This window comes from Mercurialis annua, linkage group LG1-X, assembly GCF_937616625.2.
Source record: "Mercurialis annua linkage group LG1-X, ddMerAnnu1.2, whole genome shotgun sequence".
Taxonomy (NCBI): Eukaryota; Viridiplantae; Streptophyta; class Magnoliopsida; order Malpighiales; family Euphorbiaceae; genus Mercurialis; species Mercurialis annua.
The window spans coordinates 73,124,407-73,142,547 of record NC_065570.1 but is presented as its reverse complement, the minus strand read 5'-3'; the positions used below and the strand labels follow the sequence as shown (position 1 = coordinate 73,142,547).

At 35.3% G+C, this 18,141-nt stretch overlaps 3 protein-coding genes across 4 annotated transcripts; all 3 read left to right on the top strand.

The window, feature by feature from the left end:
- Positions 1–727: 727 nt before the first annotated feature.
- On the top strand, positions 728–6,297 carry LOC126676852 (O-fucosyltransferase 16-like). Of its 2 annotated transcripts, none has more exons than XM_050371202.2 (10): positions 728–1,153; positions 1,263–1,334; positions 1,414–1,504; positions 1,638–1,714; positions 2,669–2,757; positions 2,880–3,063; positions 3,408–3,589; positions 4,183–4,285; positions 4,850–5,181; positions 5,270–6,297. In XM_050371202.2, the coding sequence occupies exons 1-10, from the start codon at positions 977–979 to the stop codon at positions 5,703–5,705; spliced, it is 1,743 nt and encodes a 580-aa protein (XP_050227159.1). In that variant the 5' UTR covers positions 728–976; the 3' UTR covers positions 5,706–6,297. The 2 variants fall into 2 exon arrangements, with proteins under 2 accessions (XP_050227159.1, XP_050227236.1); XM_050371279.2 differs by having other exon boundaries at positions 729–1,153; positions 1,263–1,313.
- Positions 6,298–6,823: 526 nt separating this feature from the next.
- LOC126665802 (WD repeat-containing protein DWA2-like) lies at positions 6,824–11,582 on the top strand. Its single transcript, XM_050358720.2, has 13 exons — positions 6,824–6,963; positions 7,051–7,134; positions 7,211–7,346; positions 7,608–7,719; positions 8,010–8,109; positions 8,240–8,367; positions 8,760–8,829; positions 9,361–9,449; positions 9,668–9,713; positions 10,212–10,276; positions 10,361–10,434; positions 10,514–10,572; positions 11,226–11,582. Exons 1-13 carry the CDS (start codon positions 6,916–6,918, stop codon positions 11,265–11,267), a joined length of 1,053 nt encoding a protein of 350 aa, XP_050214677.1. The 5' UTR covers positions 6,824–6,915; the 3' UTR covers positions 11,268–11,582.
- A 1,158-nt stretch (positions 11,583–12,740) lies between these two features.
- Positions 12,741–17,025, top strand: LOC126665011 (protein EARLY STARVATION 1, chloroplastic). Its single transcript, XM_050357664.2, has 11 exons — positions 12,741–13,292; positions 13,538–13,629; positions 13,828–14,021; positions 14,446–14,485; positions 14,611–14,692; positions 14,810–14,887; positions 15,002–15,127; positions 15,757–15,878; positions 16,136–16,175; positions 16,395–16,469; positions 16,602–17,025. Exons 1-11 carry the CDS (start codon positions 12,979–12,981, stop codon positions 16,774–16,776), a joined length of 1,338 nt encoding a protein of 445 aa, XP_050213621.1. The 5' UTR covers positions 12,741–12,978; the 3' UTR covers positions 16,777–17,025.
- The last annotated feature ends 1,116 nt before the right edge of the window (positions 17,026–18,141 follow it).

The following is an 18,141-nucleotide window of genomic DNA, read 5'->3' as shown; positions in this document are numbered from 1 at the left end:
ATTGGTCAATAATAATTACTTGCTCATTTTTCAAACTTTGGAGCATCTATCTATTGTTGTTGGGTATTTTCTTCTTAAAATTGAAAATAAAAGAGCGTTTGTGAAAAGATTTAAACTCACGACTTTGACAGTTTATTGTTCAGCGTTTGTATCATTTAAGTTACAATTCGTTGATTGTTGTTGAATAATTAATTCTAAAAATGACAATATTTCTAAAGCATACTAAGTCTTAAAATTTATCAATAAATTCAATAAATTAAAATAAAAAATTAAATTTGTCGGTTATCACATTTATAGAGTTAAACTTCACTTGCTATTACAAATATAATTCCCGATTCTTTTAAAATTTTAAAATAAACAAATTGTTTTTTATACAGAAAACTATTTCTTTAACATAATAAAATAAAATAAAATTAGATAAAATATTAAGTTTATCAATACTTAAGAAAAATATATGTACGTAATTTTAAAAGTATTATATATTAGAAATGTTCTTAATTGAAAGTTAATGAAATCACCCAACAGCATTCATGTGCAATGAACATTTAATTACTGAAATTCCATCTCTCTATAAAAAGAATCTTTACTTCAACCACCAACAATCAATCACAATCCTAAAAAAAGCCACTCTGTCTCTGACATATAATAAAATAACTTAATTATTTTATAACCAAAAAAAGAACTTAAAATTATCCCTTTTAACTACAGAAAACTGACTGCGCCAGCTCACAATTTCACGCAATCGTCAAAAAACAAAGAAAAAAATAGTGTATCTGAGGGCGGTGCACCGTCAATTTCATCCCGATTTCCGCACCGCGACAATCGATCTCTGTCGTTTGACAGTTTTCTTTTCTTTTTCTTCAACTAGACGACGTCGTATTCTCTCCCCCTTCCTGCTCTTAACTTCCTCTCATTATGCAACATTTTTGAGAGGGAGAGAAGAAGTGCGAGTTCTCCGTTCTTCTCACCACCGGACATGGCGTTTTATAATCGGCGGCGCCACCACCACTACTACTACAACCGTTTCCGTTCGTTGCTTCCGTTAATTTCCTTATTTTCCGGGTTTCTTCTCGTTCTATTTGGTCTTCTGTCTATTTTCTCTCCGTCTCCGAACATTTCGGATAGTTTTCACCATCCTCCCCGTGAAGATACGGTAACCGACATTCTCCGTTTCTTTCATCGCATATTTGTTGACTTGACGTGTTTTAATTAAATTTCTGATGGCGTCTTGTTTACTCTTTTTTTAATTTTCTTTGGTTAAGTCTATTGATGTTGCTGATGTTTCAACTGGAGAACAAGTTTTTCGCGTGCCGGTTAGGGTTTCATTTCCTACAGTTTCGTTTTTTTGTCTTAATTCTAGCTATTTTTGGTTTCTTTTTCGTTGGATCATGATTAATTTTGTGTGTTTTTTAGAGAAAAGGAGGGAGATCGGATCGAGATATTTGGACCTCAAGGAATTCAAAATTTTACTATGGATGCAGTAATGCCAGCAAGAATTTTCCAGGTATTAGTTTAGCTGTTTATGTTTTAAGTTGCTCACTTGGGATTTTACATATTGCTTGACTTTTAGCTGATTGTGTTCTTTTATAGGAATTTAGATCACTTTTTTGAGCTAAATATGGTTGTTTATGCTGCAGATGCTAGCAAAATTACACACCGCGATCGTTATTTGCTTATTGCTACAAGTGGAGGATTGAATCAACAAAGAACTGGGGTATACTTTTTGAGCTAAGATTTCTTACAGTTTCTTATGCTGTTGTCTTTTCTTTAACTACATGGTATGCAATTCCCGTGAATAAAGTCTTTAATCGGTAATCTGGATGCTATAACTGCTCAGAAATTTGAAAGCATGCAATGTGGTTTATAGGAATCACAATTGAAAGGTGTACTGAACCCTCATTTGGTTGTTGGTAGCAAGCATTTATGGTTTTAAGACTAAGATGTCATTAGGAGAAGCTCTAGTACCTTCTATGATAAGTCATTGTTACAGATAGGCCAGCTTGACACCTGTTTTATACCAGATTCAATTGTAATGGCCTGCCTTTGAAGTCCCTCAGTTGCTATTTACATTTCTGAATGTAAACATTTCATTTCCTGTATGTTTAACACTGTTAGCGCTGTATTCTTGAAATACTCACGTAGAAGTAAAACTATAATTGCTTATTTAATTTAACAGTTACATAGTCTTTTAAGTTGAATTGGGGATTGACAAGCTCTTGCTAAGATGTCCTGCATTGTAACTGTTAATCAAATGATTAGTGTAGAGTATATTTGCCTTTTTTATGCGTCTAATAAATAAGCATATGTGCACATAAGCATCTGGGTGACTGTTTATAGTTGCTAATATCACGTGATTGGCGGACAATTGAAAATACCTTTCTGATTTAGGATGTCTATGTCTGATGTTTGGTGTCTTGGAATTCTAAAAAAGCGGTTATTTCAAGTATGGTGACATTCAAGAATGCACTTTTATTTTACATCAATTTTAAATCATTTCCAATTCTCTATTGTACATTTGAATCCAAGGATGCTCTTAAGTAGACGTTGATTGAAGTAGGATGTTTAGACCATGCTGCCATGCTTTGCTTTTAATATACTGTATTGTGATTGGGAATCATTTAATCAACTTGTTCCTCTTTTCTATATGATTTCTTTCACACTCGTGCAGATAACAGATGCTGTTGTTGCTGCCCGAATTCTGAATGCCACTCTTGTTGTCCCAAAGCTAGACCAGAAATCCTTTTGGAGGGATGCGAGGTTAGTAGTGAAGAAGACCGCATTGTTTGCAAGTTAATGTCTCAAAACTCTATACATATGCTCAAATGTTCAGAAATACATTAAAGTTCAGACTAACTATTGAAGTTCTTTGTTTTATGCAGTAATTTTGGCGATATATTTGATGTTTCCTGGTTCATATCTTCTTTATCAAATGATGTCAAAATTATAAATACCCTCCCAAAAAGGGGAGGAAAAACTTGGATTACACGTAACATGCGTGTCCCGAGGAAGTGTAGTGAGAGATGTTATCATACTCGTGTTTTACCTGTTCTTCTGAAAAGGCATGTAAGTACTAATTTATCCACAGCTGCTTCTTTTTTCAATCTTTATTAAGTACAGTAAATATCTAGAGACCTTAAATTGTATTAGTTCTGTCTGTTTATGTTGATATACTGCATAACATTCTTGCTGAAATGTCGATGATTTCTTTACCTTAAATCATTTTACTTTTAGAATCTATTTGCGGGATTCACCGAAGACTCTTTGTTTTATCTTTTAATTGCATCTGTCTATGTCAGTCAAATAATTCGTAATGAACAACCTGTGGGAGTTTGAGTTCATATAGTCTCTTGTGCTTAAAAGATACCCCTCAATTTCAAAATGACATGTGACTCCTAATTCTCTGACAGGCAATTCAGCTAACCAAGTTTGATTATAGACTTGCAAACAAGTTGGATCCGCAACTACAAAAGTTGAGATGTAGAGTTAACTACCATGCTTTGAAGTTTACTGATTCTATACTAGAAATGGGTAAGACATTGGTCCACAGGATGGGGATGAAAAGCAAGCACTTCATTGCCTTGCACCTGAGGTATTACCGTCATCATTAGAGCTTTTTGTATTTCCTTGCTACTTATTCCTACAATTTTATTTGTGCTGCCCCTTAGGCTGATCTATGGCAACTTAAGCTTGTAGTATTCTCATGTTATATGATTAAGCCTGCATTCAGCATGCTTTGAGCCACAGGCTCAACTATCAAATTCAAACTATATGAAGTCGCTAAGCCTGCCAATCAAAGCACAAAGGTTGCTTGTATTTGTACCGACTGCTAGACATTATGCTTCAGACACCTTGCTTTTTTGAGGTCCACAGTCCACAGTCCACACTTATATGAAATCATTTTTTTACTGATTTATATAAATGTACTCTAATTCATCTACAAACACGTAAAGGGTTTTATGACCGCTTTATATAAATCAAGTCATTATGATAGGATGAGAAGCCTACGAGAGAAGCATGAAAGCCTCGATTTTCTAGCTTGATATTATTCATTACACACTGCAGAAGCTTATGTTGATTGCATCTGCAATTACTAACCGATTATGTGGGGGACATTCAGGAATCAAACATTTACTTAAGGACAATCATTTTTTGGTTTCTTGATGCAATCCAACTTCTCTACAGGTTTGAACCTGATATGCTGGCATTCTCAGGATGCTATTATGGTGGAGGTGCTCGGGAAATGGAAGATCTTGCCGCAATACGGAAGAGGTGGAAAACTTTACATGTAAGGTTCAAGTGACTTGCTCTATCCAAATTTAATTAATTAAAAACTATAAATGTTAAAGTTCAGCAATAGGAGTACGGGATCTTAAGTTATGCAAAGACACAGTTTGACATAGCGATATAGATTATGTGGGACAAAACTACTTTTTAAAGAAAATCTTTACTTTTTACGTTTTTGTGAATTTTTTGAGTGATCATGAAAGTCACTTTCGGAAGTTGGCATTTATAGCTTCTTGCAAAAGTCTGATTTCAAAAAGAAGATTCTATACATTTAGAAAAGAACAAAGAGAAAGTCATAAGATTGTTTGGAAATTCTGACTGGGCTTGATAATAGTACTATGTAATATTTACTATTGCAAAACGTTGGACCCTTGCTAGAATTATCATGTTTTTAATTGAATGATTATCGTATCTTGGAATGTACTACAATAGAGCAATGTTAAGCTTCTTGTATTGTGCAAATTTTGGCATCTTCATCTGGTCAAATTTGGTTTTCATTGTGTTTGGTGGATTATAAAGCAGATGAAGTTTGTGTGAGATTTATTATTGTTAAATAAATTTGCAGATGAGAAACCCTGAAAAGGAAAGGAGGCATGGAAAATGCCCTCTTACTCCAAAGGAAGTGGGTCTCATGCTGAGAGCATTGGGTTATGGCAGTGACGTACATATTTATGTGGCTTCTGGAGAAGTTTACCGAGGGGAAGAATCGCTGGCTCCCTTAAAACAGCTCTTTCCAAACTTCTATACTAAAGAGACCATAGCCAGCAAAGAGGAGCTGGCACCATTTTCTACATTTTCTTCTCGAATGGCTGCACTTGACTTTATGGTGTGTGATGAAAGTGACGTGTTTGTTACCAACAATAATGGTAATATGGCTAGAATATTAGCTGGACGTAGGTAATTGATCTCTCTTTTTTCTTGTACCTTATTACTGAACTCTTTTTTTGGCTGCGTCTACTTACTTAAAAGTGTTTCTGATCTGTAGGAGATACTTTGGTCATAAACCTACAATTCGTCCAAATGCTAAAAAGCTTTACCGATTATTCTCGAATGAAGGTAACGTGACATGGGATGTTTTTGCATCTAAAGTTCGTTCTTATCAGAGGGGGTTCATGGGGGAGCCAAAGGAGGTTAGGCCAGGCAGGGGGGAGTTTCATGAGAACCCACACACCTGCATTTGTGAAGATTCTGAGGCGAAGGTGAAGAAAGATTCAGGGCCTAGAAAGTATGGGAAAGGGCATAATGCAACTGTAGAAGATAGCACAAATGACGAAACGAATGTTGACGACGAGCTAGATTTGCCTGATCCTGATAATGATGGAGATGGCCCTACAGAGGATGATCCATTCGATGGCGCTGGTTTGGATTATGAAGGGTTCAACTCTGAGGAACCTGAATTGGAGGAACTTGTTTCAGATTAACTGATCTGCTTTTGTGCCTTGTTTTATTGAATCTCTCCAAGATTCGATTCCTATGGTTTTTGAAAGCCTTCTGGTCAAGCTGCATATATAACACTGCCGTGGGAGAAAAGCATCCTCATTATGGGTTAACCGAGGCTTCTATTTTGCAGTGGAATCGAGAAATTGATATAAGATGGGAGAAGGAGATGATTATGGAATGGCATTTTATGGGTAATTGCTGCTTGTGCTGCTGAGCTGAAAGCAGTATTAAGCCATTCCTTTGTAGAAGAAAAAAGATTTACCGGCAGGGTAAAACAACAAAAAGGAAATTAAGAAAAGAGAAATGGCAACAAATATATGACAGTGAAGAGTGAAGATTACAAGAATGACCGCAAAATATATAAATTCTCTAGAGATGAGCTTTATTACTGTGAATATTAAGTGTCAGTAACATTAGAGGTCCTACTCATTTTGTTCGAAATGTTGTTTTTCCAATTTCTTTTCTGTTTCAGGGGGGTTCTTACGTTTCACATAATGTTGTTATTCCTCAGACCGTGGCTCTTCTTGACATGTAACTTTTCATGTAAATATTATATCATTTCCGATTCTTAAATTTTGAAATCGTAATAACATCTTTCAATATAACTACACATTTTTTACTTCCAAGTTTTGCGCACGCTCTAAAATTTGCATACTGTTACACGGTAAACGCTCGGCAGGTTGATCTCTATTGGAGATGATTCGGCCTCTGGGCTAAGAACTTATCTGCGTTTTATGCTGGAAGAGGCCATAGTTCTATGAGCTTTTCGCGTAAAAAGAAGGTTTAATGGTGTAAAAAATCACAAATTTTAGCGTGTTTTGCAACTTCAATATAAACTTTTAATTTTTGCAAATTAATACTCAAACTTTTAATTTTTTCCAATTTTAGCACCTATCAATTTTTCTTAAAAAAATAGAGAAAAATGCTGATGTGTGCACCGAAATAACCACTGTTTCAACGCATTTTTTTACGGAAAATTAATCGGTGCTAAAATTGCAAAAAAATCAAAAATTTGTGTATTAATTTGCCAAAATTAAAAATATATGTTAAATTTGCAAAACAAACTAAAATCTATGATATTTTTTAACCCATTAAGCCTAAAAAGAAAAACAAGAGAAAAACGAAGGAAAACCAGCGCGAGGCATGATGGAGAATTAGGACAATAAGAATTTTTGGTGGTTAATCACAGAAATGATGCAAGGAGGATCATCAGGCATAGGATATGGTCTCAAGTATCAGGTCAAAACGCAAACAATCTCGCTCACACTCTTGCTATTCACATTATCTATGCTATGTTAATTTTGTTTCTAAAAATTTCTTATGTAGGCTAGATGCATTTCAGATGTGAAAGCTGATACAGACCACACCAGCTTCCTCACCGGCACTCTCAGTCTTCGAGAAGAGAATGAGGTATTTCTTTTCTTTTCAACTCGTTGATCTATGCTTTGATCTTAATATTTTGAGTTTGTTGTTTGTTTGACTGCAGGTGCATTTGATTCGGTTATCTTCAGGCGGAACTGAACTAATATGCGAAGGACTATTTTCACATCCCAATGAGATCTGGGACCTTTCCTCGTGTCCCTTTGATCAACGCATCTTCTCCACCGTCTTCTCTGCTGGCGGTATTTCTCTGATCTGATTTTTTTTATTTACTTACTATGAACATAATTTTCAGTTTATTTAATATAACAGTAAATGTTACAGTTAAGCTTAGATGCTCTTTATAATCTTGATTTTAACCTTTGTTCAGTGTGGAAAAAAACATTGTTCTTTCATTACACAGTATTCAGATGTGTAAAGCTGTAATTTATTTTGTACAGTTTTCATACAACCATTTAGCAATGGTACAACTGTAACTTTTAGTTTTTTTTAATGTATTGAAGGTGAGTCATATGGAGCAGCAGTATGGCAGATTCCTGAGTTGTACGGCCAGTTAAATTCACCTCAACTAGAAAAAATTGCTTCTCTTGATGCGCACTCTGGCAAGATCAATTGGTATGTTTATTTCTACTTCTTTTACAACTCTATGCCTAGGCAATCTTATTTCTGATACGATGACGACGATGAGAGTAATAAATTTAATCTCGCTCTTATACTCCAACGGCATAGAGTAAGTCGTCTGATTGCATTGAATATTATCAAAATCACAAGACCACTTAAGTAAGAGAGTAGCTGACATTGTTTCATACCGATTGTGTTTTGTGCTATTATGCTATGTTCGATTGGATTTCCTACCTCACCCTCAATTGCGGAGTTTAATCCTAATTTATTTGTCTGTGGAACAGCATTTTATGGTGGCCGTCTGGGAGAAGTGATAAGCTCATCAGCATTGATGAGGAAAATCTTTTCTTATGGAATTTAGATTGTTCTAAAAGAACAGCCCAGGTATAGCCTGTGGAACACGACTGTAGTTTGCAAGCTCTGATGCTAAGTGCGTAGAAACAAATGCATATACCTTTATCATTACCTTGAGCTCTTCCGCTGATACTGATTTAGATGTTACTCAAAATTGTAGGTACAATCTAAGGAGTCAGCTGGCATGTTGCATTACTTATCTGGTGGAGCGTGGGATCCACATGATGTCAATGCTCTTGCAGTAACTTGTGAATCATCAATCCAGTTTTGGGATCTACGAACAATGAAGTATCATATCTTCTTCTTTTCCTCTGATATTTTTGTTTTTACTGGACATGCATAATATGAGTTACTTGCAGATTTTCTGTTCTCTTCCTCTTCTGGAAATTTATTTCAATTTAAAGCCATAATACGCACAAATGAGTTGAAAGGAAATTCTTATATTTATTTTCCCTTTTTCCCCTTCTACGAACAAGGAACAAATACTACCAAGTAATTGGATTCATTTTATAATAAAGCTTCTGCATTTTCATTGCATTTTCGCGACATTATCTGTCTTGCTCAATGTTATGCACTTTCTGGAACTGCTAATTCTTTGATGTTTTGCATTTGATGATTTATTTTTCCGTGGTTTTCATCATGGCTAACCGCTAACAGCAGTGATTTTTATGCTTTTACAGGAAGATAAATTCAATTGAATGTGCACATGTCCGCAACATTGATTACAACCCCAGGAAGAAACACATGCTTGTAAGCATTTAGTCTGCTCAACCCCTTCTAAGCTTGCTGAACTGAAATTCATTGTTTTTAATATTTTACTCTCTAACTATAGCTTTTAAGAATATCTTTTCTTCTAGTTGTTTAAGGATAAATATTTTTATGCGGACATGTTGGTCCATCCTTATAGAATTGTGAACTTAATCGGTGACAATATGCATATTTGAATGCTTTTAAGAGGCATCTGTGTTTTTGCTATGGCTCCTTTATGTTTTACTTCAGTTTGGTCAGTTCAGTAGTGCATCAGAAATTTTAATTCAGAGTCCTTTGAAGTTGGTTCATTTAGATCAAATTGGAAGGAACCACTCAACACATTTTGTATAAGTTCTTTTTACCCCTTTTATTTAGGAAGATGGGAATGCAAATGTAACAGTGACCCATTCTAAAGCTCCTTACTGTAGACTTCTATGCTTCAGATATTAGATATTCTATTTTATTCTTTTCCCTTGACAGTGATATAACGGCTGGCTGTTCATCTTATCATTACATAATTTACTATTGCAGGTTACTGCCGATGATGAATCTGGGATAAACATATGGGATCTTAGAAAGCCAAAGGTTCCTGTAAAAGAGCTTTCTGGGCATGCACACTGGTAATAGTTTTGTCCTCTGCTGTAAATTCTGACTCTATAACCACTTATGATCATCTTCCTAGCATGTTAATTTTATCATGCGCTTATTCCTTAGTTTGATGTTTTCAATTGCCTTTTTATAATATCTTTATTTGGTAAAAAATGTTTGCCTTTTTTCCTCGTGTCTGTAGACTACTCATGCTGAGGTATTTATAGTTGTCGTTTTCAAATATTGGCAGGACGTGGGCCATTGCATGTAATCCAGAGTATGATGGACTGATAGTGGTATCTCTTTCTCCCTCTTTTTGACATCCATGCATGAATGCTAGCTCATACACTCCGCTCAAGCATCTAAGTGATTTATTCTGCATGTCCTCATTGCAATGTCTCTATGTTTTTGTTTGTTACAAGGTCAAAAGTGAATAATGATGCTGTTTCCCATGTTATTTCTGCTCAGAATTAATCCGTTCTTAAAGAGGAGGATCTTATGTCAAATGCAACTAAAATAAATGATAAAGTTGGAATATTCATCAATAACAATTTGGCTTCTAGTTTATTTTTTTGCAATTCCCTAGATAAGTCGGGGAACATCATCAGAAAGAGTTGGGACTTGAAATTGGATCAAACGTTTCATTATTTTCATTTGTAACATGCACGTATTGAATAGCGGAAGACATCCTTTTTATTTTAAGAACATATCATTTTGCAGCTATGACATTCCTTAAAAATCATTCTATCCGTGTTGTAGTCTACATTTTTCTAACCAGAAGTAAGCTTTTACAGAGTGGTGGTACCGATTCAACTGTTAACTTGTGGTTTGCTACTGGTGATGTAATGACATCTGAAAGGTTATATCTTGGCTGTATTACCAGAATCTTTAACTATGACATTCTATTTAATCTCTGATCTAATTTATATTTTTCTTCTAGCAGTTCGGTTGAATCACCAAGCAAGCAAGTTGACCCTTTGCTTAATACATACAGTGACTATGAAGACAGTGTTTACAGTAAGCAGTATGCCCATGAGTATTTTGTTAAACCACACAACCTGAACTAGATCTAATCAGTTTTAAGCTGCAACTGCAGGCCTTGCTTGGAGTTCTCGTGAGCCTTGGATATTTGCATCTTTATCTTATGATGGAAGGGTAAGACCAGTTATTATTTATCATGCTTGGAAGTTGTATTCCCTAGCTGTGAAGCTTAATTTATCTGTGGCAAAACGCATATTTGGATCCCCGCACTTGTCCTGTTTTTGGCATTGTATTCCTGCACTTCTACTCTTGGTCCTATACTTTAAATTTTATAGACATTAGATCCCTCCATCACGGAAATGAAGTGTGTACTTCACATGCTGTTATGCGACAATTTTTTTATTTTATTTTGAGTTCATACTTTAATTTTTTTTTTGTCTGGCCGCTAACACCTTTTGTGACGGAGGGAATCAATGTGTATTAAAATCAAAAGTGTAAGGACTCGATGTTGACAGATAGAAGTGCATGGATCCAATGCCAAAAATACAACAAGTGCATGGACCTAAATATGTGTTTTTGCCTTCATCTTTTAGCCATTCTGAAGGTTATATGAACCCCCATAGGAGTATTAGATAATTGTTTTCCTGCTAAGTGCTCCTAAAACTTAGTTTCATGCTTTGTTGTCATTGCATGTAGAAGCGTACTCATTCAATTTTAGGAGTGTTAAAATAGATTGCAGTTTAGAAACCGTATCTGGCAAACACAAGTTCTCGATGTCAAATCACAGCATGACAGCATTGGTTGATACGTATGTTCATATATTGCAGGTAGTGGTGGAATCTGTTAAGCCTTTCCTTTCCAGAAAGTAAATTCAATTGGCGCTCCACCATGCAACCTCTTCTAGTTTTTCCGCTGCCTAATGTAAGCTGTTAGAGGACCGTACTGAAGAGCTTGTTCTGAATTGTAAATTCAAATATGGTACCATTGATAATTTATTACGGATCAACAAAGACCGTGTTGTAATGCAAGTGTCTAGCAAACTGTGCTGTCCCCTAAGAAGGCTAACTAGTCTTCTGGCTTAGATTTACAGGCTTTATTGTTGTATTGGTGTTGGAGTTCAATGATAATATGCCATCAGCCATTATAAATTTTACAGTTATGTCCAAATTTCATATGAACCGTAAGTCTCTGTCTTTGTTATTGTTTGACTGGATCATAAAAACTTATATACACCAGAGTATTTTCTTTACGGAGTCTCCAAATGAATTGAAAAATGTCATGTTTATATGTAAGTTGTTGGTTTTGATATGATTATCCGCTATAGGACTTTTTGATATAAAAAATCTGCTATAGTCAAGTATTCACATATTTGTAATACGAAAGCTATATTGGAAATTTGCAACAGATGAATAATGGAAGGAAATTTGTAATGTTTATGAATTAAAGGATGTGGCGATGATCTCTCTTTTGGCAAACAAGTGGCTGTGATATGTTTTCCAAAGGGCTTTTGAAGAAAATTGTTGCCATGAAAAATGATTAACTTTCTGAAGAAGTGGACATTAAGCTTATCCAAACGCAAAACATGAGTCGGATGATATGTGTTTTTGTTTCCTCGTCCAACAACACAGATCCATGTTTCTCCCACTCCTCTTTTCATTATGACACGTGTATCCATCGCCTGCCACGCAAGCTTCCTTGTTTCCACCTTATCCACAACCCAAAATCTCTTGGTCAACTGGGTGTCCTTCCATGTCATCAACCCATTAAGCGTCAACACGTGGAATGAAAAGTTGAAGTCAAATAGTGGTGGGAGCTGTTGGAAATGGCATATAGTCGGTCGGATAAGATGAAGGAAAAATTTTGGGCAACTTTTCAACACATTTTAGATCCCATGTTCATAACTTTAAGAATAAAAATCAATTTATAAATCAAATTATTATGTTTTGTTTAATTGGTTGAACAGTAAATTAACGATCATAAATTCGAATACCAGTTAAATTGTTAATTTGCAATTTGGGTTATGTGATAGCTGATAATTTCCAACAATAAAATGAAACAAAAAGATATCTAAAATCTTAGGAAAACCAAAACGAATCTTAGATTATATATTAAAAAAATCTCTACATGAGCATCTGATTCTGATGACATTTTATAAAATTAGTTAAAATCTTGAGACAAATATGTAGAGATTTTATTGAACAATAATTTATATAATGCGAGGAATATTTGTGTAAAACAAAAAGAAAATAGACGGCTGAGTCCAGGACACCTGGCAAAAGCATAACATAGTGGGGTCCAGTATGCTCACGTGTATTGGTTAAATCCCCCGGGATTCGCAGCCATCGCCGATCTGATCATCACCATAGTCCACCTCAAGTCCCTCACCGTCAATTTCAAACTTAAATCCAATGTCACACCCAAACTTTTTTTAAAGAATTTTAAACTCCAAAGAATCCTGCTCTCTTTCTACTTCTTCTTCTCCAACAAATCTCCATTCTCTCAAAAACCTTAGGGTTTAGCAGTGCTTTTTCTTTTAATTTCTTCCATGGCACTTTCGTAATTTCGTTACTGTATTTCTCAATGGCGGCGAGTTCAAGCGGTTTTACTGCTCAGCTTCATTTTAAGCTCGCGCAACTTCATATATCTCCGTTGCATTTGCATTCGACGAGTCTTGTTCGTGGATTGCGCTTCAGGAATAGAAATAAAAAGAACCGACCTATTAGTCGTTGCTGCTGCTCCTCCGATTCTGTAACTCCGATTCGTAAAACGTCCGGGTCGGGTAATAGCGTTAGCGTTGAAAAGAATGAAGATAAATGCCCTCGCAGTGTCCGTGTTCAAGCGACTCAACCAGCATTGCCTTTTGCTTCGTCGTCTTCTTCCTCCTCCTCCTCTCAGTACGTCACTCCTTTGTTTATTGATGACATAGTGTTAGCTATTTTCATTTCGATTACTTGCTCGCAGTTTTATGGACATTAGAATTACTAGTTGCTAGCTTGAATTTAGGGATTGGAATTTCAAATACAAGTTCAGCAATAATATTAGGCGATGATAGATCTTCTTGAATATATGAATGGCTGGATTTTAAAAATGTTACTCGATCAGCATGAGTTATGTCAAATTCCTTTTGTAACTATTTCAGGTCGCGTTTTATTTCAAGACAAGAGAAGTTTTCTCCTCGTTGTACTCCTAGAAATTCCGGTCCTCAGTCCCGAGACACCCCGCCAAAGAGAGGTAATCTGTCTATCCTTATGGCCTGGACATGTTCAACAATCTTCTTCTAGCATATGTTTGTTCCAAAATAGTATGATTAAGTACTCTGCTGATGGCTTTCTTTTGATACTTTTCATTTCTGAAATCTTCCACCTCTATAGACATTTAAATATCATGATTAGTAAAAGATGCCGTGTTCACTGGTGCACAAAAATGCAGATACAGGTATTGCAAATGAAAAGGACTGGGGCATTAACTTGCTGACTGAACATGTTAATGAATCTGGCACCAATGAAGATAGTAGTACTTGGTATCGTGAAAGTGGAGAAGATCTTGGTGAAAATGGGTACAGATGTAGATGGACAACTATGGGTGGACGATCGCACGATGGCTCCTCGGAGTGGAAAGAAACGGTATATAATTGTTTTTGTCATAATTGTTGGATATACTGATGGTGAACGATGCAAAGTGGAAATAATTTATGTAAACAGATGTATATTTCACAAATAGCTAATTTATTAATGAAATTCATTCTCTTAATGAAGATTTTATTACTCCAATCGGAATTTTACCTTAGTTTCTCTATATATCTCTCTCCCTTGAATCTTCGGCAAGTATCAATTTAGGTACACTAGTGGGCTGGAGGAGTTGGAATCTGTGTCAAAATTGATATACCTTACCGATACTTCTTCTTCAAAGGAAACATAGTTATGATAGAATGCTAGTCAGATATCATGAATTTTCTCAAACTATCTTACATTGGCATTGACTACTATAACTCTATCAAGTACCATCCCAGGTGGATCATTTAATTGGATTTATTGATCTCCTTGGCAGTGGTGGGAGAAAAGTGACTGGACTGGATACAAAGAGTTAGGTATATGTTGCTTTCACTTTTGTTACCAGAAACAATTTGTTTTTTTCAAATGCATGTTTATTGAAATGGTTGATGTCCTTAGTTCTCTCGATGTACTCACTTTCAGTTGAGTTAATATATCACAGGTGTGGAGAAATCTGGAAGGAATGCTGAAGGGGATTCATGGTGGGAGACATGGCAAGAGGTGCTGCATCAAGATGAATGGAGGTTTACTCCATAACAATGTTTATCTATAATAAATTTTGTGGCTTTAATTTGAATTCTTCCGTTTGCATGAATTGCACCTGCCATTTGTTAAGGTGCTATGATATTTTTTTGTTGCAGTAATCTAGCAAGGATAGAGAGGAGTGCTCAGAAACAAGCAAAATCAGGGACTGAAAATGCTGGATGGTATGAGAAATGGTGAGTTAGTATTAATATGCACAAAGATACATGATTTGACGTGGTTTGCAGTTGTGAAAAACCAACATATCCAACAATTACTACATTAGTCTTACGTTTTGTTTTTGGATTTAGGTGGGAGAAATATGATGCGAAAGGCTGGACTGAAAAGGGGGCACATAAGTACGGTAGACTAAATGAGCAATCCTGGTGGGAGAAGTGGGGAGAGCAATATGATGGAAGAGGATCTGTTCTGAAATGGTTTTCTCTAATTGTGATTCTTTTGTTTTAATGGAATTCTATCTTCTTGTAGCTTGTTCTAGTTGTTCTGGACTTAGTCATGCTTTAATCTGATTTCTTAGGGAAAGTAATTTGCTCATTTTTGTTTTCACTCGACATTTTGTGTGCAAATCTGCTTAGTGCTTGCATAGGGTGCAATACCTAGCAATGGGCTACATGAATACGGAAAGCATGGGGCGGTTTTAGAGGCCAAGGATATATGACTAAAAACTGAACATCTGTTGAATAGGCAAGCTGTGTAGTGTTACACCTGCATCAATCATTATCACTGAACTTGTGAATTATACATGTAGTATTGAGGCAATTTTAAAGTGGTCTTAGAAATCAAAATGCATCAACAGTTCCAATATTTGGCTTGCGCCAAATTCGGCTGTTTATTATTACTCTATGCATTTTAGAAATTGATTGAAAAAGCCAAAATCAGAAACAATTCTTATTTTTCAAATGCATATTACCTGCATGTCAGCTTTGGTAATAACTTTTGGCTTGCACCGGATTCTGCTGTTCTTTATTATTATCTATATTTAGAAATTTTCATTCGGAAGAATATTCAAATAGCTCACCCACTTTCATTTTTCTCCTCTTCTCAGGACAGATAAATGGGCTGAGACTGAATTGGGAACTAAATGGGGTGACAAGTGGGAAGAGAAATTCTTTGCTGGTATAGGTTCTCGACAGGGTGAGACATGGCATGTTTCTCCAAGAGGCGAACGTAAGTTGACCTGAGTTTTTGTTTATTCTATCTTCCAGTTAAATTTTGGACTGCTAGCAGACCGAGTTCTCTTTCTAGCATATCTTTGCAGACAAATATATGTACATGTTTCTTTTATGTGATTCTGAACATGTTGTGTAGAGGTGCTCAAAACACATGGATGCATCCTGACGTTAGTCTCTCACTGTATGGAATGTTGTGTTAATATTTACTAGTGTACTTAAAGTCTTAAACCTTTCAATTTTTCTTGTTTCTAGGTTGGTCAAGGACTTGGGGAGAGGAACATTTTGGAAACGGGTACGAGAGGTCAAATTATCAGCTCAGTTTATTGTTTGAGAACTTTCTTCATTCTGGATACTTGTCAATTTAAGGAATTGTATTCCATTTTAGCAACGCAGTATATTTATTTATTTATTACTTCAACATTTTAGCAACTTTGGAACAAAATTTTCAGATATGCATGATAAATATGTAATTTTACTTGCTAAGTTAATGTGTATTCTTTCTGTCCTCCAGTAAAGTCCACAAATATGGAAAGAGCACAACAGGTGAAAGCTGGGATATTGTTGTGGACGAAGAAACCTATTATGAGTAAGAATACCCTTCTCTTAATTTTGCTGAATTGGGTAGTTTGTATGGCTAATCTTGGATATTGAATCCGATTTAGCAAAAACGTTATGCAATTAAATCAATTACAACTGACACATTGTGCATTTCATTAAGGGCGGAACCTCATTACGGATGGGCGGATGTCGTTGGTGATTCAACTCAGTTACTGTCGATTAAACCTCCAGACAGACCACCGGGAGTCTACCCAAATCTCGATTTTGGGCAATCACTACCACCCCCACCACCTTCAATTGATGAAGACTCGTCAGACTCTCCTCCCTCGCGGTGATGAGCTGATTTTCAGATTCTGATTATATCTTGCTTTAGTCAATATCATATCTCAATTTTAAGAACTTCTCCTGGAATAGAACATTACTTTTTCATTTGTTCATTCTTTGGATGGTAAAAATGCATCATCCATTTCAAGCTATGGTACGTATCGGACATTAGCTCATTTAGTTTTCTTCCTGCTGCTGATGTAGATTGGATTTTGAGGTGTTAGATTTTGTGACATATTTTAATTCTAAAATTCATTTTGCGGGTCGGAGTTTTTTTTTTTTTTTTTCTGTTATGATTTTTGAAAGCAGGATTTATTAATAGCTGTTGGTATAAGATTAAACATCTTAATAATAATAATCATATAAAAATAAAAGGTTGACACAGATCTTGACTGTTGAGTGTTTGTTCAACAACTCTAATCCAAGATGGTTGGCTTTGTTATATCAATTAACTTTGCTTTAAGAAAATAAATAATATTGTAGTTTAAAATACTTTCCTATCAATTAAATAGGAAATGTAATTTAGTGGAAATAATTATACGTCCCAACCTTATTTTTCCTCAATTATTAAGAGCATGTATTGTGTTGGCATCGTCTTTTAATTATTTTTCTTCCATCCTTTATTTCCCCTTCTGCTATTATTATACCTTTTTATTTTCTTAGCTAATGGAATTGAAACTTAACCTTGCTCAATTCGGAACTAAGCAAGAGAACTTTAATTTGAGATCTCTAAACGCTTCCGGTTTAGGACACCAAACATCGATACAAAGTGCTTGTCTAATTAGTTTTGAAACCATTTTAATCCTTTAAACAATTGAATTTGATACGTGTTTATCTGTTCAACTTTTAGTCTGATTGCATATCATCCATTTTATATGCATCTAAGCATACAAATTTTGACTGAGACTTGTACTTTACATTTCTTTTATTAATCTAGTTGTTAAAATTTTCACAATTAATATTCATTCATTGTAGATTAAAATGAATAAAGTAGGTAGTTAACGAAAATTGAATGGCTGACTTTTAGTGTAGCCAATAACATCATTGTTTCATAAACAAGAAAAAACAATGTGGCATGTTTTCTGCAACTCCACAACAGTTCACACTTTTTTGGTTAATACAATACTATAGTTCATTCACTTATAGTCCCCGGATTTCTCGTCGTTGGCTTTTCGCCATTCCATCATGTCCGTCTGATGTAGTGATGAAGTCGATGTGGTAAAATAATTTTTTATCTTTAAGAAACTTTAGCAGTTCATTAATGGTTTAATTATGATGATTTTGAAGGACTTGCTGAATTCTTATCACTAGTAGCACTACCAATGTTGTAAAAAAAGTGGTGAAATGAGAAATTTCGTTAGTTTTAGATTACGAGT

Excerpts from the sequence above, each read along its gene's own strand:
- LOC126665011 (XM_050357664.2), top strand. The coding sequence starts at position 12,979 with ATGGCGGCGAGTTCAAGCGGTTTTACTGCTCAGCTTCATTTTAAGCTC. Across the intron at positions 14,486-14,610 it reads GACTGGATACAAAGAGTTAG|GTGTGGAGAAATCTGGAAGG; the intron begins GTATATGTTGCT and ends AATATATCACAG. Across the intron at positions 16,176-16,394 it reads GAGGAACATTTTGGAAACGG|TAAAGTCCACAAATATGGAA; the intron begins GTACGAGAGGTC and ends TCTGTCCTCCAG.
- LOC126665802 (XM_050358720.2), top strand. The coding sequence starts at position 6,916 with ATGATGCAAGGAGGATCATCAGGCATAGGATATGGTCTCAAGTATCAG. Across the intron at positions 7,720-8,009 it reads CACTCTGGCAAGATCAATTG|CATTTTATGGTGGCCGTCTG; the intron begins GTATGTTTATTT and ends TCTGTGGAACAG. Across the intron at positions 10,277-10,360 it reads GATGTAATGACATCTGAAAG|TTCGGTTGAATCACCAAGCA; the intron begins GTTATATCTTGG and ends TTCTTCTAGCAG.
- LOC126676852 (XM_050371202.2), top strand. The coding sequence starts at position 977 with ATGGCGTTTTATAATCGGCGGCGCCACCACCACTACTACTACAACCGT. Across the intron at positions 1,154-1,262 it reads ATCCTCCCCGTGAAGATACG|TCTATTGATGTTGCTGATGT; the intron begins GTAACCGACATT and ends TCTTTGGTTAAG. Across the intron at positions 4,286-4,849 it reads AGAGGTGGAAAACTTTACAT|ATGAGAAACCCTGAAAAGGA; the intron begins GTAAGGTTCAAG and ends ATAAATTTGCAG.